The sequence below is a fragment of the Calonectris borealis genome, chromosome 3 (assembly GCF_964195595.1).
Source record: "Calonectris borealis chromosome 3, bCalBor7.hap1.2, whole genome shotgun sequence".
In the NCBI taxonomy this organism is placed as follows: Eukaryota; Metazoa; Chordata; class Aves; order Procellariiformes; family Procellariidae; genus Calonectris; species Calonectris borealis.
Window position 1 is genome coordinate 72482882 of NC_134314.1, and position 20670 is coordinate 72503551.

General features: G+C 45.6%; 1 protein-coding gene across 7 annotated transcripts in view; it reads right to left on the bottom strand.

The window, feature by feature from the left end:
- Positions 1-10785: 10785 nt before the first annotated feature.
- AKAP12 (A-kinase anchoring protein 12) overlaps positions 10786-20670 on the bottom strand; it is a 32083-nt gene continuing 22198 nt past the window's right edge. For 5 of the 7 annotated variants that reach the window (XM_075146161.1, XM_075146160.1, XM_075146163.1 and 2 more), the window contains 2 exons: positions 16794-20608; positions 13919-16018 (listed from right to left, as the gene is read on the bottom strand). In XM_075146161.1, coding sequence (XP_075002262.1) covers positions 14006-16018; positions 16794-20608 — 5828 coding nt within the window. In that variant the 3' untranslated portion in view covers positions 13919-14005. Of the gene's footprint in view, positions 13446-13918; positions 16019-16793; positions 20609-20670 lie in introns of those variants that run through there. The other 2 variants (XM_075146162.1, XM_075146166.1) reach the window with 1 other exon arrangement.

Below are 20670 nucleotides of genomic sequence, written 5' to 3' on the forward strand. Positions count from 1 at the left end.
CCAACCCAGGGGTAGCAGTGCTCCGTTGACAGTGCTCCTCTTAGGGCTGGTGTCTTCCCCTTGCCCCTGCCAGCCGGGCAAGAAAAGGTGCTACCAAATGCAGTATACTTGCCCCAGAGAATGGGAGCACCGCCTTCAATTCTCCTTAGCTCAAGGGTCAGAAATCTCTTAGCATGGGATTTGTATCTGTGTCTTAAAGGGAAGAGCATACTAGGAATTTGGAGATGATGGTTGTATTGTTGCTTTTTTCCCCTTCAGAAACTGAGAGATGGATCCTCTTGCTCCTAACGGAGTTGCTTTCTGCTCCAAAAAGAAGTTGTCCTACAGAAATTAGAAGTTTTCAAGACCTGTATTCGTGTCTCAGCACAAGTCCTTGGTAGACCCATGAGGAAGTCACCTAGTGTTGCAATGATGTCATGTAAAACATTTTCCTGCTTCTGATACTCCTGCAAGGGAGGGTGAGGTGATGGCTTACTCTGCGTCTGGCCACACCCTGCTGATGGTCTCCTCCAGAGTGCTTACAGGAGCCGAGGTTTTGCATGGTGAGAGGAAACAAGTGCAGCTGCTGCTGCTAAGAGGATTTATTTGCTCTGGCATGTGGCTGCTGGTACATGAGCGGTACTCATGTGCAGTGCCACACCTCAGTGGTGACTCTTACGTGAGAAATGAGCACATTGATTTCCTATTGCTGTCCAAGAACGCGTTTAAACATGGCTCTGAGGACCAAGAAATAGGTCTACGATACCACTAGCACTTAGCACTGATGCCTCTGCCACTGAGCATGAGGGAGAGAGGTCATTTGTAACACCCCAGGCTTTATGCTGTCTCCTGAATAGCGTTGAATTGCTCTGACTGAAGCAGGCGGTTTTGCAGAAGCACCAGCTTGCAAGCACTATAGAAGAGGGCAGTTTCTCAGTTTGTCTTTAAAACCTACCAGATGAGTGGCAAAATCCTTCTTCAATGTCTGATAGGTCCAAGACAGTGCATTTCTTGGTATCATCCTGCAGTAAGAAATATATTAAGATTACACAGGCGAGTTGCTCCGGCTACTCAGAAACCCAAGAGAGGCTCCAGGGAATAACCTGAGCAAGTCAAACAACTGAAGAGTTAGGTCCAGGAAGGACACTGCCTCTCCAGCTGACAGGGGTGTTTGTGGCAACGGCTTACACTGCAGCCAGCCACCCTGGACCTGTCAAGAAGGCCACAACCCCAGCGCTCTCTTAGACTGCAGTTTTGATGCAGAAAAGCCACAACCCAGAACAAGTCATCTAAATGTGACTGAGGGGCCACAGTCTGCCTTCCCAAAGAGTTTCTCACCTTGCACCAGGGCTGGGGGTTTGGACAAGGCTCAACTCACAACCAGGTTGTACGTTTAGGATTAGGGTTAGGATTGGGAGAGAAACAGAGCGTGAGCCTCTCACTGGGGTGGAGCTGGAAAGGAGCTGCGGAAGGAAGGGGGAGGCTGCAAAAAGTCTGTGTAACAGCTGATGGAGAGTGTGGGCACAGGGCACTGCCCGTTCAGCTGGAATGACACCAAATGAGTATTTCAAGGGTTGCAGCACTAAACAGAATGCGTTTTTCTCCCCTTCTTTCTCTGTCTTTTCTTCTCTAATTTCAGCTTCAGTTTTCCCTTTAACCTCAGAGCATGTGCAAGAGATTCCCCTGTTTCTGTCCCTGTCTCCTCATAGGAAAGGGGAGAAGGAGGCGGGGGAGTCCTTGCTGCCCTCTGTGAGGGGAGTGGGTTGAGATATCTGTCAGGATCTTGGGGCAGTTGTGCAGACCTTTGCATGGAGAACACGTGTAGCTATACTGAGCATTAAAGGTGTTGCTTTTTAATGACCATGACAAAAAGGTGAAGTCTTCAAAAGAGCAACTGTTAGCATCCCTGAATTAATGCTCGTAGATAAAGCTCCTGCCTCTGCCACAGCCTTGGCAGTTGTTCTCTAAGACTGCCATCTCTCCGAATGGCACATGAATGCTTAGCGCATCTGATAGAAAGAAGACAATTTAATACGCTTTATTAATGACAACTTACTCTCTCAAGACCATCTTATTTTCCAAAGCAGTTCTCGGAGATAACGAAGGTCTCAGTTAAGCAAGTGCAGTAAATAGTCTAGGGAGGGACTATACCTATCATCTTTTCTGATTCAGATTTCATTGAAGTGCAAAAAGCCTTGGGAGTGAAGCACTCCATGCTTACCACGGAAAGAAACACTCATGCTCTTTTGGATTTTCAAACAGCTTTAGTAGGGGGGAAGTATATTTGCCCTCATGATGACCCCACTGCCCAGTTTCATGCTCTTCCTGCAAGGACATAATCGCTGCTTTCCTATTCAAAATTAGGTTTTCTTTTCATAATTGTTTAATAGTAGTCTTATTGTTATATATGACTGCATTCTTACACGAAATTCTGCTGTGATTAGGAGCCCAAAGTGATGGGGTGTTGCATGGATCCAGGCAGCCCCTATTGCTCTACTCCCCACTAATATCTCTTCTCTTCTACCTGGACATGTAGTGAGAGGGGCCATGCAGGGTGGATGACTCCCAGTGACTGATACACATTTATGGTTTTCTTTAACAGCTCTGTGGGCCTCATTATGTTGTGGAGTCCCAGATTGCATTTTTCTTTAGTAAGTCATGGATTGGTCAGGCTATTTTACTAAAACCTGGAATATGTGCCCTCCGAGGTCCTGTTTTTCTCCCACCTATCCATCTGACTCCCCAAAAGATGAATTCGTGACTGGGCCCTTGTTTCTGTTCTTCTGGTATCTCTACCCTAGTTGACTGTGTGTGTATTGCAGCAAGTGTCCGTGGCCTGTTTACAGGTTTCACGAAGTGGCCGCCTCGTAAGACATCACCGATGCGCTGACCCACAGTGACCTCTTGTGGAAATTTTAACATTTCCAGCTCTCTAGCCAATGTAGCATGAGCTACACGTATGGTGGGACTTGCGATAGGCGAGTAAATGTATACTGGAGTCCCTGCAAGATGAAAGCAAACCTCATCCTATCTGCTTCTGGTGCTGCGATCATAAAAAACATATCTTTCACATCGGTAGTTGCCATCAATAATTAAGAGGATTGACTATATCAGCTATACTGGGAATAGCCGCAGTGAGCATTGTGGCAGCAATGATTAGGCCTCCATAACCTGCTGTTAGTCGCCACTTGCCATTAGGCTTCTTTCGAGGCCATACAGGAGACTTGTAGGGGGAGGAGACTTGCCAAGGATTCCCTGATTGCCTGTTTTGTCAATTCAGTAAGAGGATGGATGGCATCAGGAGGGAACTTGCAATGTGGAGTGCTAACTAGCTTACTATGGGCTAAGGTAGCATCTGTTTGCAACAGGCTAACAGGCGTGCATCGGTATGAGGCAAAGTGTGTGGTAAAGGGGGGGTTGTCCTTGTTTACTATTTTCCCAATGGGTACACCCACGACTGACCCTTCAGTAAATCCATACCTAAAAGGCACCTATCATGAGGACCTAAGAGTGAAGTCAGGTGTACTGCTGGTCCATTAAACAGAATTAATTTAGCCCTGGCCAGTGGGTGGGTAGTGACTTGCCCGTGGACGCCTACAACTGAAACTAATTGTTTGCTAAGTGGAGGCTGTCCTTAGTAAGCGCCCTTATCTACCATCTACATTTGGGCTCCTGTGTAGATGGGGAATGTCTTAAAGCAGGGGTCATTATCTGCCGCCATCACCTCAGTACTTGAATCTTCAGCAGGGCAAGCAGCAGCTGCTCTGACTGCCACAGGATCAAGCCCCGACCTTGGTTTCCTGCATATTCATGGCCTAGGGTCCGTGCTGATAGAGCTGATAGAGGTGTGTATCCCAGAGCTCACATCCCTAAAATCCTCTGCCTTAGTCATTACTTTCTTAAGTCATACCGTGTCGCCACCATCCCTGGGTATGGATCCCAGAGGACTACCATGAAGAGTTGATATAATGCAAACTCAGACAATTGCTGTAAAACAGCTGTTGTCAGCCCATTTAACTGAGAGAGCTCTTTATCTAAACATGTTTTCCATAACCACTTACGCGCAGTAGTGACTGCGGGTGCTCCTCTATTTCCTTGTTTTTCTTTCTCCTTTTTGCACAGAGACAGGCTGGCTCCCATTGCATTTACTTTAGCTGAGGTTCTCCTCTGTTTTTTATCATTTGTGGTATATACTGGTATATCTGCTAACATACACTGGAAGACCTCTTGGAAGGTATTACCACTTAACCCTGGATAAGGCTAATGATTACAATGCTCCCTCTGCTCCCTTTCCTATGGGGCAGAAATGTCCCTGCTCATACATAACTGCCCAGTGATTTGGCTCTGCGGGAGGGGGTTGTCTGGCACCTGAGACTACAGGACCTGCTTCTTCCAACTCAGCTGAACCAGGGATTTCCAGCAAGGCAGTCTGCACGCTGGCTGCAATGGCAGGCAATAAGGCTGATATCTAGTAGTTATTACAGGGGGAGATGGGTTTTCTTGCCACTCACTATTTAATTTTTCATTCCTCATCATGACGCACACACACATAGACTCTCTAGACTCACACATAACCAATTGCGATTGGAATGCTGAAGCAGCTTGTGTCTGCCAACACAACGTGGCAGAGAGAGCTCCAACTTCGGACACCAATAAAATGTCACAGTTTGTTTGGGTCTCTCAAATTCACAGGGGAACATATACTGTGAATCAAGCTTTTTTGGATCCTATGGATCCCTTCCAACTTGAGATATTATATGATTCTATGATTATTTTGTGAGCTCATTAGGTAAAAATCAAACAAGGGCTCAATTCCCCTTTGACAAACTAGTCTAGATTGTCAATTCTCTAATTTATTGCTTCAACAATTCATTGGCTCATTAACTCACAAAGTCACTAACCCACACGCTTATGAGCAAAAGAGTTGCCTGGCCAAGGATGAGGGTGCTCATCCTTCCTTCTCCGTCACGCTGCAGGTGTCCCCTCTATCACCCCAGGACGCAGGAGAGCCTCAGCAGCCCGGCTGCTGGTGGATCCACTGCCAAAGGCTTTTTGGGCTAAGCTGGCGTATTCCTGCCTTCCAGCTTGGCAGTCTGGTCTACGGCTTTCCTGTGGCCTGTTGCGTTAGTTCTGAAGACTTTCAGGCTTATCGGAAACTACCAAACAGTTACTTTTGCAAGGCTGCAGAGACAGCAGACCTTATCTCTTTCTGGCCTGGGTATCCAGCGTACGTGCAGCTCTTTCTGCAGCCGAATGGCGCTGCTCCCCGCACACATCAGGCCTTCGCAGGAGCCCTGCCTTAGGGCAGCACCTGAGCAGGAGCCGAGTGAGCGGCCGCTGCGGGTCTGGGCCTTATTTCTGCTGTTGCCTTATCACTTCCTGACTTGATTCAGACTGGCCCTGAACACAGCTGGCAATCTAGAACTGAATCTGCATTTTCCCTTCAGCCCACTGAAGCCGCTTAGTATTTCGCATGTGCATTTTGTGTACCTGCATCACTGATGCAAGCTTGTGCTGGTTTTCCTCTTTAATGGCTCTCCAGGCTGGATGGCAGCTCACCTACTAGGGAAGACAGCGGCTAGAAGAAGCTGCTGCCTTTGCCACATCAATTTCTCCAGCTTTTGGGGTGTTTATGAAACAGCAAGTATGGTTCTACGCGCACGGGGGGGGCAATCCGTGTCGACTTGTGAGAAACCAGTTGAGCCTTCTTTTGGCTGAAAGGCAAGCGGTGCGTTGCAGAAGACAGCACTAGATGGTGCAGTCACACCAGTGCAACCACCCAGGCGTCCTGGCTCGCTGTCCAGCAGCCCTACACAGGGGCAGGCACGGCGTACCCCAAAGAGCGTTTCTGTAACAGCATTCCTATACCGAGAGGCTGTGCTGGAAAGCCAAAGGGGGCTGAAAGGACTCTGCTGGCCCTGCCTTGCAGCAGAGAGAGTAGAGCCCTTTGCACAGGGGGCTGCAGAGCACTCAAAAGCACGAAGCCCTGAGGCTTGGGGCAGGTACACAAGGGAGGACCTTTTCGCATCTTCAATGATGAGAAAAAAATTTTCTTTTACAGTCACACCTGCCATGTAGGGCTGGTCGGGACCAGGGTGGTGTCTTGGTGTCACTCAACCATTCAGAAGGCAGGAGATGACACTTCCATTGCCGTTGACCTGCCCTTGTCATCTTGGCAAGGGCACTCTGTGCTATGGGAAGACCTGTGGGAGGGCCATGGATGAGTATATGCCTTTCCCACTGTAAGCACTTTGAGGTAATGATATATATAGAGAGAGATAGGAATGTATATAGGAATAGGTGTTCAGAAGGGTGAGAGACAGAGCCAGACAGTTTCCGAAACTCCAAGATGCATCACTGTTCTTGAAATTTTTGGCACTGTGGAGAAAGGGAAGCTCTGGGTCTGAGCATCCAGTTTGCGCAGGAAGAGATGCTGGAGGCAGAAGAAGGTGTTGGAGAGCAGCAAAGAACAGTGTCCTCAGTGAGCAGCCCTTAGGATGCTCAGGCGTGACAGGTCCCCCTGGCCCTGAGTGAGGAGAACGGGATGGGAAGGGGAAACGAGCCTCAAGGGGGTGTTTTGTGTCCCCCCACTCTGTTGGCAGTGCTGCCAGGAGAGAGCCATGAGCTGACGAGCAGGTGGCAGAGAAACTTCAGCGGGGTGGAAACACCGGCACTTCCCTGCGCGCTCTGCTCCAGCTGCCCCAAGGAAGTGCAAGGCCAAGGGCAAGTAACTGCTTGGTCTTCAGCACCACCCGTCCCAGCAACGGGAGCACGGCTGCCGCAGTTCCCTGTCCCCAGGTCCGGAGAGGAGACAGAGCCTGAGCATGTCCTGCCAGTGGGAGTGCACGGGTTTGCACGCACGCCCGCACACACACGCACACGGAGTAAACAAACGTCCAGCTCTCCTCCAGCCCCGAGCGCCGCTCACTTGATGCATGTTTGTCTTTCCTCCCGCAGTCCTCCAGCTGTGCTCTTCTGCTTCCCTGCATGTTGTCAGTAGGCCTACACCTCACTGCCACTTTCCTGCTAGTTGTATCTTGCCACTCAATGGGGACAATTAATCAATACCTTACATAGTCTACAACTCAAAATTAAAGAGGCGTTACATTATTTTTCAGTGACGTGCCAAGGTTCCTTGTTTCTGCAGTATGTGATAGAAGTATAACAGGTTGGTTTGCCATAGCACATCATCACTGTCTACATTAGTCACGACCAAAAATAGGAGTTTTTGAAGTTTTAAGCAAATTCATCTCTACTGCTTAGATTGTAAGGTTTGATGCTCCCCAGTGACCCAAGCTTTTAATAGGAAAGCAAAAACAAAATGTGATGCCTCTTTTATTGGAAAAATAAATAACTAATAAATAACAGGAATGTCCAGAGCCTTGAGACACATCAAGAAATGATTACAGAAAGAAGTATTATATCTGTTCTGTCCATGAGCAACTATTGGTTATGAGTTAAAGTTATGTTTAAAGAAAACAAAATAGTAATTTCAACATAGTCAATATGCTGCTATAGTGAATATGAGCCTACTTCTACCAATCGATATCAATACTGGCTTAAAGGGTTTGTCTGGGTTTCTTTAAATTAAATATACTTTTGTATGAAGATCAGTAAGCAATACGCCCAGCCTTTGCCACACCATTCATACTGATGCAGGTTCCTCCCCTGCATCTGCAAGACATTAACTGGCTCTACTGTGGGGAGGAGAGAGGATGTATGAGCCTGAATCCAATTGCAGGATCAAGACAGATTATGCAAAAATCCAATAAAAGCATTTCCCCAGCAGGGAGACTTATGCCAAAAAGAATAATGCTATTTTCAAGATTGTCCAGCAAATATTCTAGTTTAGAAGAGCTCGTGTCAGCTCCAGAATAACGGGCAGGTCATATTTGTCTTTGTAATTCTTAATTGCTCTCATGAAATGAGAGTGAAAAAACCATCTGGGAGATTAAAAAAAACAAACGTATTTCGGCTAAGAGAAGTTTCCTCTGAATAAAGACCCACATTGCCACCAGGGACTGTGGGAAGGCCACCTTTCCTGTCAGCGTCTCAAACAGTTTGGCCGACTTTTCCCCCTTGCCCTGTCTTCCCCAAGCACAGCCTTCCCTCAGAGCTGTAAGTAACCCTCCAGCCCCCTTTGCTTTAGTGAGCCAGCCTTGAAAACTTGACTTTTTCCGGCCACTTCTTCAACTACAAAAGCAAGCGAAATTCAAATCCCGAGGTCGGCCTCCTCCCATGTTTGCCCTCCTCCCTTGATGTCTTGCCAGAGGGTCTCGGCACACACACGAGGCGATCCTAGCGCTGGTGCTGGGGCCAGATGCACAAGCGTGCGAAACTCACACTCGCTCCCGACGCCGTACGGAGCCGAGGCAGACCGGGACCCTGGATTGCCTTGGGTCTGGGCACCCTGAGGCCCTGGGCATGTGCTACCCAGGTAACTACTCTCAGATACTGGCTGAGCATCGCCTCTCTCTGTCTTTTAGTCTGTGAGCCTCATGGCTACCACTGGAAAGGTGAAAGGGAGAAGTGTCAGTACGGGCGGTTCTGTGTCAGGTTTTCTGCTTCATACAGCCGTTTCTATGGGAAATGACAGGCACTGCTGACTACGTCATGCTGACCCTGGGACTGTCTGCTGAAAACCTCCTAGAAATGGATTTAAAAGTTCACAAGGAACCTGCTTACCAAGCAGAGGGACAGATAGCTCAAGCAGGGGAGAGGAGCCGGCATCACTGCAAGGCCGAGGGTCCACAGAAGACCGCGCCAAGGGGACAGTCGCGCGGGGAGGAGGCAGGGATTGCTGTCGGGCTGCTTCCCGAAGGCTTCCCGAGGTGTCTGCCTTTCAGGACAGCAGCTGGCTTGTAAATTCCTTGCAGTTTTTTACAATTCCCTCTTGTCTAGCTGCGTAGAGGAAAAGGCATCTTGCTGGTTATTCGTTCTAGTCTGGTGCCTTGGTAGGAGGGACAGGGACATATGTGTAAGCTAGATTATGAGGACAGGGTCAAGCTGCCGCAGGACTTTACCCAGAGACCATCCCCAGAAAGCAACTCCCATGGCATATTGGACTTCTGCTTCCCTCGTTTCATCATACCATCAGTCCCAGCACCAAGGACTGAGGCATGTGGGTTTTTTAAGCTCTGGAAACGGATGTCATTTTCAAGGAGGAACAGGAGACACTTCTTAAAAACATTCCTCCGATTTTAAAGAGTTGATATTTTTTCAAGAAGATGTTGGAGCAGAACAGCCACAGGCCTTTACTACACCCTTATCTTTCATTTTCACTTTTGTAAAGACTAAATTTAGCGTCCAACTACAAATGATATCAACCCTAAATTAGATACTAACATTGTGGTGACCCAGCTTCCATCTTGTTCGCAGCATTTTCAAACGTTCACAGAGCTAAGAGTTACCCTCTTTTACCCCACCTCATCCATCTCCCCGAAATCAGGACTCCAAAGCCTGTGGAGCCTTCTGCTCCACGTCGCTCCTCATTCCAAACCATATCCTTCCTTGCAGGGCCGTCAGCCTCCTCAGGCCTGCTCCCCTCCCATGTGGCAGTGAATGACAAACATCCAGCGTTCGGCATCCAGACATGGCTGTCTCAGGAATCCTCTGTGCTTTTGGCAAGCCGCCTGCCCATCCCCAGGCACTTGCTGTTATCCAAGCTGTGCAGGTTCCTCAACGAGCACAGCTGCCTCCCATATGCTCTGGATCTGAACGGGAAAGCCAGATCCGCTTCCATAGCTTGAGCTAATAGGCAGGATACTTGAGCTATTGCCAATAAAACAGCCTTACAAAAGAGAAAACAGCACACAAACCTTCCTGGATGCAAGAGGCTTGCTCTCCAAAACCTATTTTGATGCCTGTTTAGGGACTTCACGTTAACTAGTAACAGGGTAATATAAATGCGTAAACCTTGCAAAAAGGACTGGCAGAGGTGTGTGCCTTGAGCGCGAAGTCTGGTGGGAGATGCTGGTTTGACCTATACCTCCAGATGCCAGACTTGGGCAGTGAGAGCAGTCGCCTGCAGTATGAGCCCCCTGAAGCAGTATGAAAGCAAGAGGAGGGACAGGCAGTGTTCCGGCATCCCTGCATTTGCTGTGACCAGCGCAGGTAAGTATTTGCAGATACTGGATTTAGCATCTTAGCTGAGATAGGAAGGTAAACATGGAGCTTCACAAAATGAGTTCAGGTGTGAATCTATGCAAGTCTTTTGAGATACAAATGCTGCTGAACATCCTTAGCCACAGAACGTCGGCAGCTGGAAAAATTTCATGTCGGAAGTCCAAGGTCTGTGAACATAAATCACAAGCACCTCCGGATGTTCGGTGCCATGAGGAGCATACCCCAGCTAAGCAGAAGTGGGGGAGCCTAGAAGATACCAGTTACGGGCCTAAGGTCCTTAATTTACTACTCTGTGCCCAATTTTTTGTGGACGTTCTTGTTGTTGCTTTGTTGAATTTTTTTTACACTTCAGTTACACCGGCAGGCATATGATTTACTAATTTTTCATTCTGGCTTACTGAATACTGTTATCTATCTTGAATTTAATGAAGGGTTTTTTTTCTTCACAGTCTGAAGAAGTACCTTATTCTTATTACTTCTTCTGAAGTATGCATATTTTATAGAAACTTACAACCAAATAGCAGTTTAGTTCTGTAATTAGTTCCTTTAATTCACATCAAAAGCTGAACGTCAGTCAACAACAGATGAATTGTCGGGAGCAAATCTAACTCTCCGAAGATGAAGCAACCATCAGAAAATAATTTACACTAAGCAAGCTGAAAAAAACACCATGTACACACATTAGAACAAAGTTGTAGTTGTATTTTATTTAATCAATGAAAATCTACCTTAAAAACACAAAATCAAATTTGGTAACCCAATACATTGGATCAGAGAAAGCTTCAAGCTTTTAAGCACAAGCCAGAAGTCACAGTCTCGAATGAGAATTTCAGAGGCCAAAGCAATATGCTGGAACAAAGTAGTATCTTTATGTGGAGGCATGCTCCTTGCACCATTAGCATGGTTTCGGGTGCAGTATTTTTTTAGCTGTCAGTTATAAGAAGAAGCTTTTGTATTTGTTTTATAGTTAAGTTTGTTGCATTGCTTACCTAGGCCCTGGATTAATGGAGAAAATAGGCAAGTTTAAGCACTCGCCTGTCCAATTACTACCAACAGACAATTTACATTGTGGTAAAGCTAGCTTTATTTAAATGAGGTTCAGACAAGAATTAACTTTACATATTATTAACAGCTTTGGAGCTACAAACATAAGAATCAGGATTACACAGGTCATGCTATTGTTATTTCATTTTACCTGCTGCAGTTATTGCAATATGGCTTAACGTACATAGGTATACAATTTGTACAAATTCAGCCAAGTTTGCACTTGTGAGGTGTTATTAAGAGCATGATTAACTTGCAAGCCAACTTAAACCTGTGGAAACCAACCGAGGTTGTTGGAATTGCCCAAAGCTAAGGGGGAAAGCTGCCGCTAACGGTGGACAGAGATAGACTGGATTGTTTGAAACCACATTGTTCGGCTTTAAATATTTATATAATTTGCTCTGAGGTAAGGAAAAATCTTCTGATGCTTCCATGCAGGGCAGCACCAGATGGTGCAATCACACCAGTGCAATCAGTCACATTGCTTGCTGTACGTGCAGCCTCGAGGAGAGGCAAGCACCTGCCATAACAAGAGCATTTGTACACTAGAAGTTGATTTTAAAATAAATTACTATACAGGTAGGATAGTGAGCTATTGTTCAACTTGATGGGCATCAGTTTCACAAAGTGCGATCTGTAACCTTCACTTTAGAAATCAGAGCAGAAAGTACGGACTTGTACCCTGTGTTTGATTTTAATGTAAACAACAAAAGAGAGAACCAACTCCTGCTGTGGACAGACATCCCAGGACTCGCAGTCTTGGGGCTTCTTTCCATCATTAAATCACCCTGCTCATTCTGGTCTACAGCTGTTGTCAGTCCAATCCACCTTACAAGATCTCAGCACGCCAAAGGTCTCATCAACTTTTTACAATCCAAGGCAGAATTCATCATTAAGCCCTTACCCTCCTTCCTACTCCCCCCTTAGTGAAGACAGAGGATTGATAGGAACGGGGAAGATTTCAGGAAATGCTGTGGTGGGAAAGAGATTCAGGCAGGGGTTGGGAAGGGAGGAAGCTTGGTATGCAGAAAGGATGTTAGATGGTGTAGGTGGGGGTAAAGACTTGGGGTTGGACGCAGCAGTGACCAGAAATGAGCAGACTTTGGAATGAGAGGGGTGCGATTTGAGGGTTGTGGTACCACTGGGGTTGCTACATGAGCAAGACGGCAGGGAAATAAGTCTGGAGGGTTCTCAGAAACCAGGGACTGCAAGTAGAAGCGATTGGTGGATCTGACACAGGTTAGGGCTCTCCTTTTGTGTTTAGAAATATCATAGTTCTACATTAAAATCAGAACTGGGTTTAGGATATACATATAAATATTCAAAGCAAGACAGCCAAGTTTTTGAGAGATTTTACAAGGGGAAAGACCTGGAACAATAAATAGGAAACTACCTGTTATCAATTTCCACTCCAATGGTATCAATTTCCTCTCCAGGCTACTCTACAAAATTCATTTAAGGGTACGCCTAAATGGTACAGAAGTATCATAGCTCTACATTAAAATCAGAACTGGGTTTAAGACATACATATAAATATTCAACACATTACAGTCCAGTCCTGAGACCTGAAGTCTGGAACAACAGAAAAAGGGTATTCTCAATCTCCCATCAAGCTAGACTGTAGCAGTAATTTCTGACTAAATCAGGCCTGCACAAATACAACTGAAGGACGGATAGAGATACCTGAATGGGACTGAAAGGCAGCAATCTTGAGCACCTTGCTCAAGAATTTGTGCGTGATCCAGTTCCTGCTGTTTGACAAAGACACGTCTGCTACTCGGCCAGAAGTCTCGTGTTCTCATCAGTCAGCCCCCCTCTTCCCCCTCACACACAAGTCGAGCAGCATCTATGGCCGCTCATCGGTCAAATCAAGGCAGCTACAGAAGATGTGGAGGGTAAGGGAGACTGCAGAAAGAAGGCAGGGGCATTCAGGGATGAGTGGAGGGATTCAAGGAGATGGGACAGACAGGACACACGTTAAGTGAGGGGATGGTAGTAACTGTGGCACAAATTTTAGTGGTCTGTCCATTCACTCAGTTGCGCATCTCCAATCTAAATGGTGTATTTTGGGCAGAGGCAAATTACGACCTTCAAATGGAACACACGTGTGGATATAGCCAACATTAAAGGCATTGGTTTTTTAATAGAAATGACAAAAAAGGTGAGGTCTTCAAAAGAGCAGATGTTAACATCCAAGAATAAAGGGTAGTGAATAAAGCTCCTGGTTCTGTCGCAGGATTGTCAGTTGTTCTCTAGGACTGGCGTCTCTCCAAACGCCACATGGATGCTTAGCACATCTGAAAGACAGACGACAGTAAAAAAGCTTTATTACTGACAAGTTACTCTCTCAAGAATATCTTATTTTCCCAAGCAGTTCTCAAAGATAGAGCTAAAGGTCTCATGACTTAGTTAAGCAAGTGCAGTAAATATCCTAGGGAAAGACTATACCTATAATTTCTGATTCAGATTCCACTGAAGTGCAAAGAGCTTTGGTACACAAGTCACTCCAGGTTTACCATGGAAGGCAACACTCACATCCTTTAGGATTTTAAAAAGAGCTTTGTTAGAGAGGAAGCGTGTTTGCAGATTAAATCCCATACATTAAACACGTGCCATATGAGTGCGTGTCTAGGAAAACTGAAAACCACATTTTCTACCTCACAGAAATATCACCTTAAACTACAGGCCAGGTCAAAGGCTATTAAAGTGAGGGTAGCTGTACAGAAAAAAAACAAAGTGTTAAGTAGCCAGAGAGAGAGAGAGGCAGTAAAGTGAGGGGGGGGGGGGGGGAATACCTGCGGCCTGTTGTTTAAACTGGGGAGCAGTTGCCTTTCACCAGAATAAAAAAAAAAAAAAATTAGAGACACACAGTTTTAGAGACCCCCAAAACTATTTTGGAAAAATAAATTGCTGGCTGAAAAATGCTACTTACATTCAAGGCCTCAGGAGCCACTGAGTTCTGACTTTGTGGACTATCACAAGATGTTCCTTCTTGGCAATTATCATCCTCCCATGCCTCTATTTTCCCATCTTCCACTGGCAGGTGATGTTGTTCTTCCTCACTTTCTCTGCATGTTTGTTGACCTGTATGTTGGTCTGGGATTTCCATAATCTGCCCAACTTCTTTTTCCCTTAATTTTGGTGGATGTATGTCTAGGGGGTCTTTGGTTGAATCTTCTGAAGTACTTAGTGCTAGTGTTGATTTCTGAAGTCTCACACTTTCCCTTGAAACATCTTCAGGGCTAGTCGCAATTGTTAAAGAATTCTGACTTTGTCCGTATTTCAGCATCTCGGAAGTTAACAGCATGTCTTTTGTTTCTTCTATAGTTGCACAAATTTCTGCAGACTCTGTTAAGGTAGCGGTTTTCACTATTCCTGGTTGCTGGAGCTCTCGTTCTTTACTCCGTATCTCTTCCTCTTTTACTGGAAGCTGATGATCCACCTGCGTACTTTGCAGAAGTTCAGGCATATTTGTTTCTGATGGGCTTTTCCCTACGGACTCCATGCGCTGCTCTGACTCAAAGGCAGCTGACTCTTCTGTTTCTGCAAGTTTGTGAACAGCCGTCTGGATGGCATTCAATACAATTTCCGTACTCTGGGACTCTATAGTCACAGACTGAACAACATCCTTCTCAAATTCCATGTGGGTGAGAGACAGACTGTCACTTAGAGGAACACCATTTTGTTCAGGTTGCCCTGTACTCTGGGGCGTCTCTTGCTCCTCTGATATTCCGTTCATGGAAGCAGAACTTACTTGAGGCTCAGGTGCTTCTGCACTACCAAGCTCTGCAGTCCCACAGCCTGAATAGTCAACAGTAGTAACTGGGACCTCTTCAGAAACCATTTGCTCTGGTGTGGTTGCCAAGGGCTGTACAGTTTCGGCTGTCGTGTCTGCGGGCGTTACGGTTTCTGCCATGACATGCCCTTCAACTGCTGCAGCTGCTACAGGCACTTTCAGAGCCTCCAAGCTTTCAGCTTGTAGCAAGGCTGAGTCAGAGCCTTCCTCTTGCACAGTTAAAACCTCTTGCTGGACAGCAATTGAACATTCATCACCTCTCACAGCTTCCTGCTTTCCAGATTCAAATACTTCTTTGGCTCTTTCCATCGATTGCTCATTTTTATTATCTTCTTTCTGAAAGTCTTGACAGTTTGAGGTGTCTACAAGTTCTTGTTCCTTTTCCACAGTCTCTTTTTCAGCTAAGCTGCTTGGTGTTTCACATTTCTTAGAACTTATGTCAGTGAGGACAGTGCTTCCATTTTCAGAGATATCTGGGCACGTTGATGCTAAATTAGCTATGCTGTCTGCTTCAATCTGCATGGGAGCCTCAGGGGCAGTGGTATCACTCTCTAAGTGTGTTTCAGTTTTGAGCATAGCATCTTCCATTTTGCTACCTTCGGTTTCATCACTCTGGGATGGGGTTTCAGTTGTTTTTTCTTTGCATTGTGGCTCCAGGATGGGCACAGAATCTTTTGCTGTAATGTGCCTGTCAGCCCCATCCCTCACACTCTGCTCTGCAGCTGCTTCTGAGCCAATTGTTTCTGAAGGAAGGGCAGAGGTTTTTACCTCATTCTGCAGTGGAACCTCAGTAACAGTGACTTCTGTGCTTTGTACTCCAAGGAGCACAGCATCATCTTCCTCTTCCTCTTTCTGGGCAGGTGCCCTGCCAGGAACTCCTTCAGTACAAGTTTGTTCTTGTGAGTCTAAGTCAGGAATTTCATCTTCTCTTTCAGGTTTACCAGGGACCATGGTGACAACTGCTTCCGTGCACTCTGGTCCCACGGTGAGGGTTTTGCCCTCTCCTTCAAGCTGCACAGGCTCCTCAGCTGTAAGCCCCAAGGAAGAGGTTGCATCCTCTGTCTTGTCCTGCACCTGTGGAGAATTGCAACAGACCTGTGAAAAAGGGTACAAGCAGGGAGTGACCAGGAACGTTCTGGGTGAAAAAGCACCAGAAAACGACCAAAAGGAGGAGGGTTATGGGAAGAGCGTGAGGTGATGACACCGAGATTAGTGGGTCACCAAGATCCCAGCTTGTGTTCAGTTTCGCAGGACACACAGCTCATTAAACAAAGGGCAGCCAAAAGCAAGGAACAGCCTAAAGCAAGGGACAGCCGACAGCACTTGAAACAACGACTAAGCCAGAAAGATGGTGGGGAGGTAGGGGAGAAGGTAGGAACACGTCAGCCACAATAACTCCTGTGCATTTAAAACTGGAGATAGTGGTGTCATTTCATCTCCTCCCTTTGCAGAGGTACCTCAGCTACAATTGTATCTCTGCCTACAACTGAAGATACCATCCACTATGTATGGTACCATATGAACTACATATGTTATCTCAGGTGTTCATATAATATCTTCAGTCACATTGTGCTGTGCAGGAGCCCTAATGGCAATTGTTTCAGCACCTTCGGATCCATGCACCCCATCTCCCACCCCATTTCTGTAGGAATCACATCCACCTCACTCTGCACACAAGCCTCAGTGGCTGCTGCTTCTGGACATCTGTGTGTGTCTCACTGGAAGTGAACTTCAGTTGCCTCAGGCTGCCTCAGACAGTAATATTGCCACAACCTGGTTCTAAATAAGGTGTAATACCCAACACTTGCTGATTTTTTCTTTGACAAATCAACTTTTGTGTTATACTTACTGCAGTCTGTACTTCTGGAATACATTCATTTCTTGTCTCATCTACTGTCAACTCTGTTACGGGCAGTTTCTCTCGTTCTGAAGGCTCCTGCTTTGCAAACAGCTCTTCCTTAGGAGTGACTGCTTTGATGCTCTGAAACTCTCTGTCGTGTGACAAAGGTTCTCCTACTGTCCTCTGCAATTCAGATATTTCTTCATGTTCTTCTACAACTGCTTCTTCACATGCCTGCCACTGGCTTTCATCTCTCAATACATCCACATCTTCACATCCTTCTGTGCTTTCTTTCATTGCAGCAGATATTTTGCTTCCCTCTGAACCTTCACGTAGAACATTCTCTTCAACTCCGTTTGGGCCCTGAATGCTCCCTGCACTCCCCTGGGGCTGGAGGCCATCCTCCTCGTGTTCTCCTTTTTTCAAGGACTGTTCAAGCAAAACAGTTTCCTGGCCTACAACATCTTTCACTTGTGACTCAATTCCTTGCCCTGTTGTAATTATAGTTTCTGCCATGGTTCTTTCACTAACCAGCTGTGCTACATCTGCTGACTTTACTCTTTCAGCAACTTCGTGAAGAACTTTTTGCGTCTGTTTGTCTAATTCTTTCAAATTTTGTTCAGTGGCCTCTACTTCTTGTACAGGTGTAACCTCCTCTGTAGTATCTGGAGTTTCTAACAACTGTGAAACGGCAGAAACCATCTCAGTTGTCTCCTCAGCAAGGGACACTTCCATTGTTTCTTCAGCACAGGAAGCTTCTGCAGTCTCCTCCAGAGCTGTCACTGCTTCTGAGGTTAGCTCTAGCTCACTTGCTGTGGTGTCATCACTTATATCCTTTCTCGTCTCTGGCACTGTCTTAGCAGCTACCACTGCTTCTTCCACAGTAACATCCGACTCAAATGGTTTTTCAGTTTCTTTCTCTTCCTCCTCTTTTGCCTGCTCAATGCACTCTGTCAGAGCAGCAGATATCCAAGATGGTGACCTTTCTTCAATACTGGTAACCGCCCTTTCCCCTTCCACAACGGTAACAGTAACTGCATGCACCAGCCCTTCATGTGCTTGCTCAATTCTTAGGGTCTCCTCTAATTTTTCTGCTCTTTCTTCCTCTGAGGTTCGTTCTCTCATCACTTCAGCATCTTTCGCTTGTTGGGCTTCAATTTTCTCCTGCTCTGCTGCTTCGTATTCAGATAAAGGAACAACCGCTGGAATATCTGAATCTTCTTCAGTTGTTTCTGCCATGTCTTCTCTTGCTTGTTTAAGATGAGTCGGTTCTGGCTTGCCATCTGACTTCTTCTTCCTACGCCCAGGCATCAGTTTTCTAAATGGAACCCACGATTCATCTTTTCCAGGTTCACCATCTGATGTTGAATGCTCCAGGCTAGATCCCACAACAGAGTCTTCAGTTCTCTCTTCCATTCTGGTTTTGGATCTCCTTCTTGGAGTGACTAATCTTTTGAATGATTCCCATGTTGAAATACCTTCACCTTCGGAGGGGCTTCCAGCTTGTTCTGGGGAAGAATTCCCTTGCCCTTGGTCACTCTCCTGAGAGCTAGTAAGAATTGCATCTGTTGCCATTTCTTTGCTCTGTCCAGACTCCTCTATTTTTTGGCTTTCTCGACCAAGCTTATGTTCAGTTTCTTCATCAGATGAAGATGATTTCCTGGCTCTTTTCTTTGAAGAACCTACACATATAAAAGCTTCCCAGGATACGGAGGTGTCAACTTTTCTTTTGGGCTCTTCTGTGGTTTTCTCTGGTTTCTGGTCCATCCCATTTTCTTTTAATTCTCCCTGATTTTCATCAACAGTGTTTTCAGTTGCAGACACTGCAACACTCTTTGTCTTATCAATTTCTTCTTCTTTATCGCTTTCAGAAGGTCTTCTGACACGTTTCTTGGGAGTCACCATCTTTTTAAACGATGCCCAGGGTGTAACACTTTCTCTTTTTCGCTCCACATCTGAAATTGCAGCATCTTCATTTTCAGTGACCGGCATTCCATCTACAGATTTTTCCAAAGAAGGAATTTCATTCATCTCCTCAGGAGAAGAAGCAGAACTCTCTCCCTTTTGTTCCTCTGGGCTATCTGGGGAATCTGATAAGTGCTGAATTGGTTCTCCCTGTTCCCCTAACTTAGATTCTTCTCTTTTGCCTTTATGCTTCTTTCCAGACAGTTTTTTTAATCCAGTACCTGTAAAGAGTTTCTTTAAAGGGCTGCCTTGTAGTTTAGTTTTTTCTTGAGAAGACAGCAGTTCAGCTTCATTTGTGAGACCTTCTGGAAGCCTCTTTCCAGCTGCCTCTTCAGGAGTTATTTCCGTGGTTATTTCATCTGGTTTGATAGAATCAGTCATAACTATGCCAGTTTTCCCCTGTAGTCCTTCATCAGTGGGTTTGATTGACTGTTGATCATCCTCTGTGTCAATTGAACGTTCAGAAGCAGAAAAGGACTTCAATCCAGGAACACCCAGAGTCAGTTTTATCTCATGTTCTTTGCTTTCTTTCTTCTCTGTGGTTCTACCCAGAGCTTCTCCTTGTGTGATGTCTTCTGCTGTGGGTGACATTTTCAATTCTGCTTCCTCTGTTTTTTCATCAAATGTTTCTTTCCCCAGTGGAGCAAGTTTATTTCCTTCTCTTCCTTCAGATTTTTTAGGCTGTTCACTAGAAATTTCAATTGTCAAAGATCCTGCTTCAAGTTTCTCTTCAGACGATATTTCAGTTCTGTCATCTATTTCACACTTCTCCGTTGACTCCAGTTTTTCTGCCACAGGTAGGACTTCTGAGGATGTTTTCAATTCTCCATTCACACTGTCAGCGATAACAGGTACCACTGACCTTGTTTTTAGTGGTTTCTCTGTCACCTCACTTTCTTTCTCTCCTTCTTCAGTTTTTTCTTCCTTTCTACCAAGATCTTCTGAGACTTCCACCAGTTTCCTTTCCTGATCATCTTCTTCAGCTTTTTTCTCCTTCGTACTTTCTTTAACAACTGCTGCTGCTACATCCTCTTTTTGTCCCTGCTCATCATGCTTGATGAGCTCTTCCTTCTCACTTGCTTCGACTCCTGTGGCTGCCACAGTCTTTTTTGACTCCTGCTTTTCACCTTCAGTTTCCTCCTTCTCATGCGCTTCAATAGTTACTGCTGTCACATTCCTCTCTTCATCTTGCTTCTCGAACTCAGATTTCTCCTCCTTTTCACTGGTTTCAGTTGTTAATGTTGCCCCCTCTTTTTCTTGCTCCTCTTCTTTCGTGGGAGACTGTAGTTCATCTTCTTTAGGCTTCCTAAAACTCTTCTTTTTTCTAAATCCAGTCCATCCCTGAATAAAAAATTTTCTTAATGGTGATGCAGTATCAGTGGCTAAGGCAGCTGACTGAGAACAAATCTCATTTGCTTCTGGTGTTTTAGGAGATTCGTCTTCTGTTTTTTCATTTTTCAGTGTGTCTTTGGTGTTGTCTTCTGCAGAGCCTGCATCCTCAGGCATCGCTATTTCTTCTGAGCTGACTTCTTTTTGATCATCAGCTCCTTCAGAGACTTGTGTTTCTTTTTTTACAGTAAGCAGTTGAACTGGTTCCGATTTTCCTGTCTTTTCCTTCTTTACTGTGAACCTGAATCCAACAAATTTAAAAACCTTTTTAAAACCCAGATCATAAGACTGTGGCTCAGATGCGTGGTCAAGGTCTTCTGCATCTTCTTCCGAAGATGGCAACTGTTTAATTGTATGAGCATCCTCTTTCTCAGCATCTACACCGTCCTTGGTGTTTGAGTCAGATGGACTTGTCTCCATATTTTCGGTGTCTTCCTTCAAAGTTACACTGGAATGTTCTGTCTGGCCAACTGTTTAAAGAAGAGAAGAAAAAATAAAAATAGAAGAGTTAGTTCCTTTCTCAATTTAATGT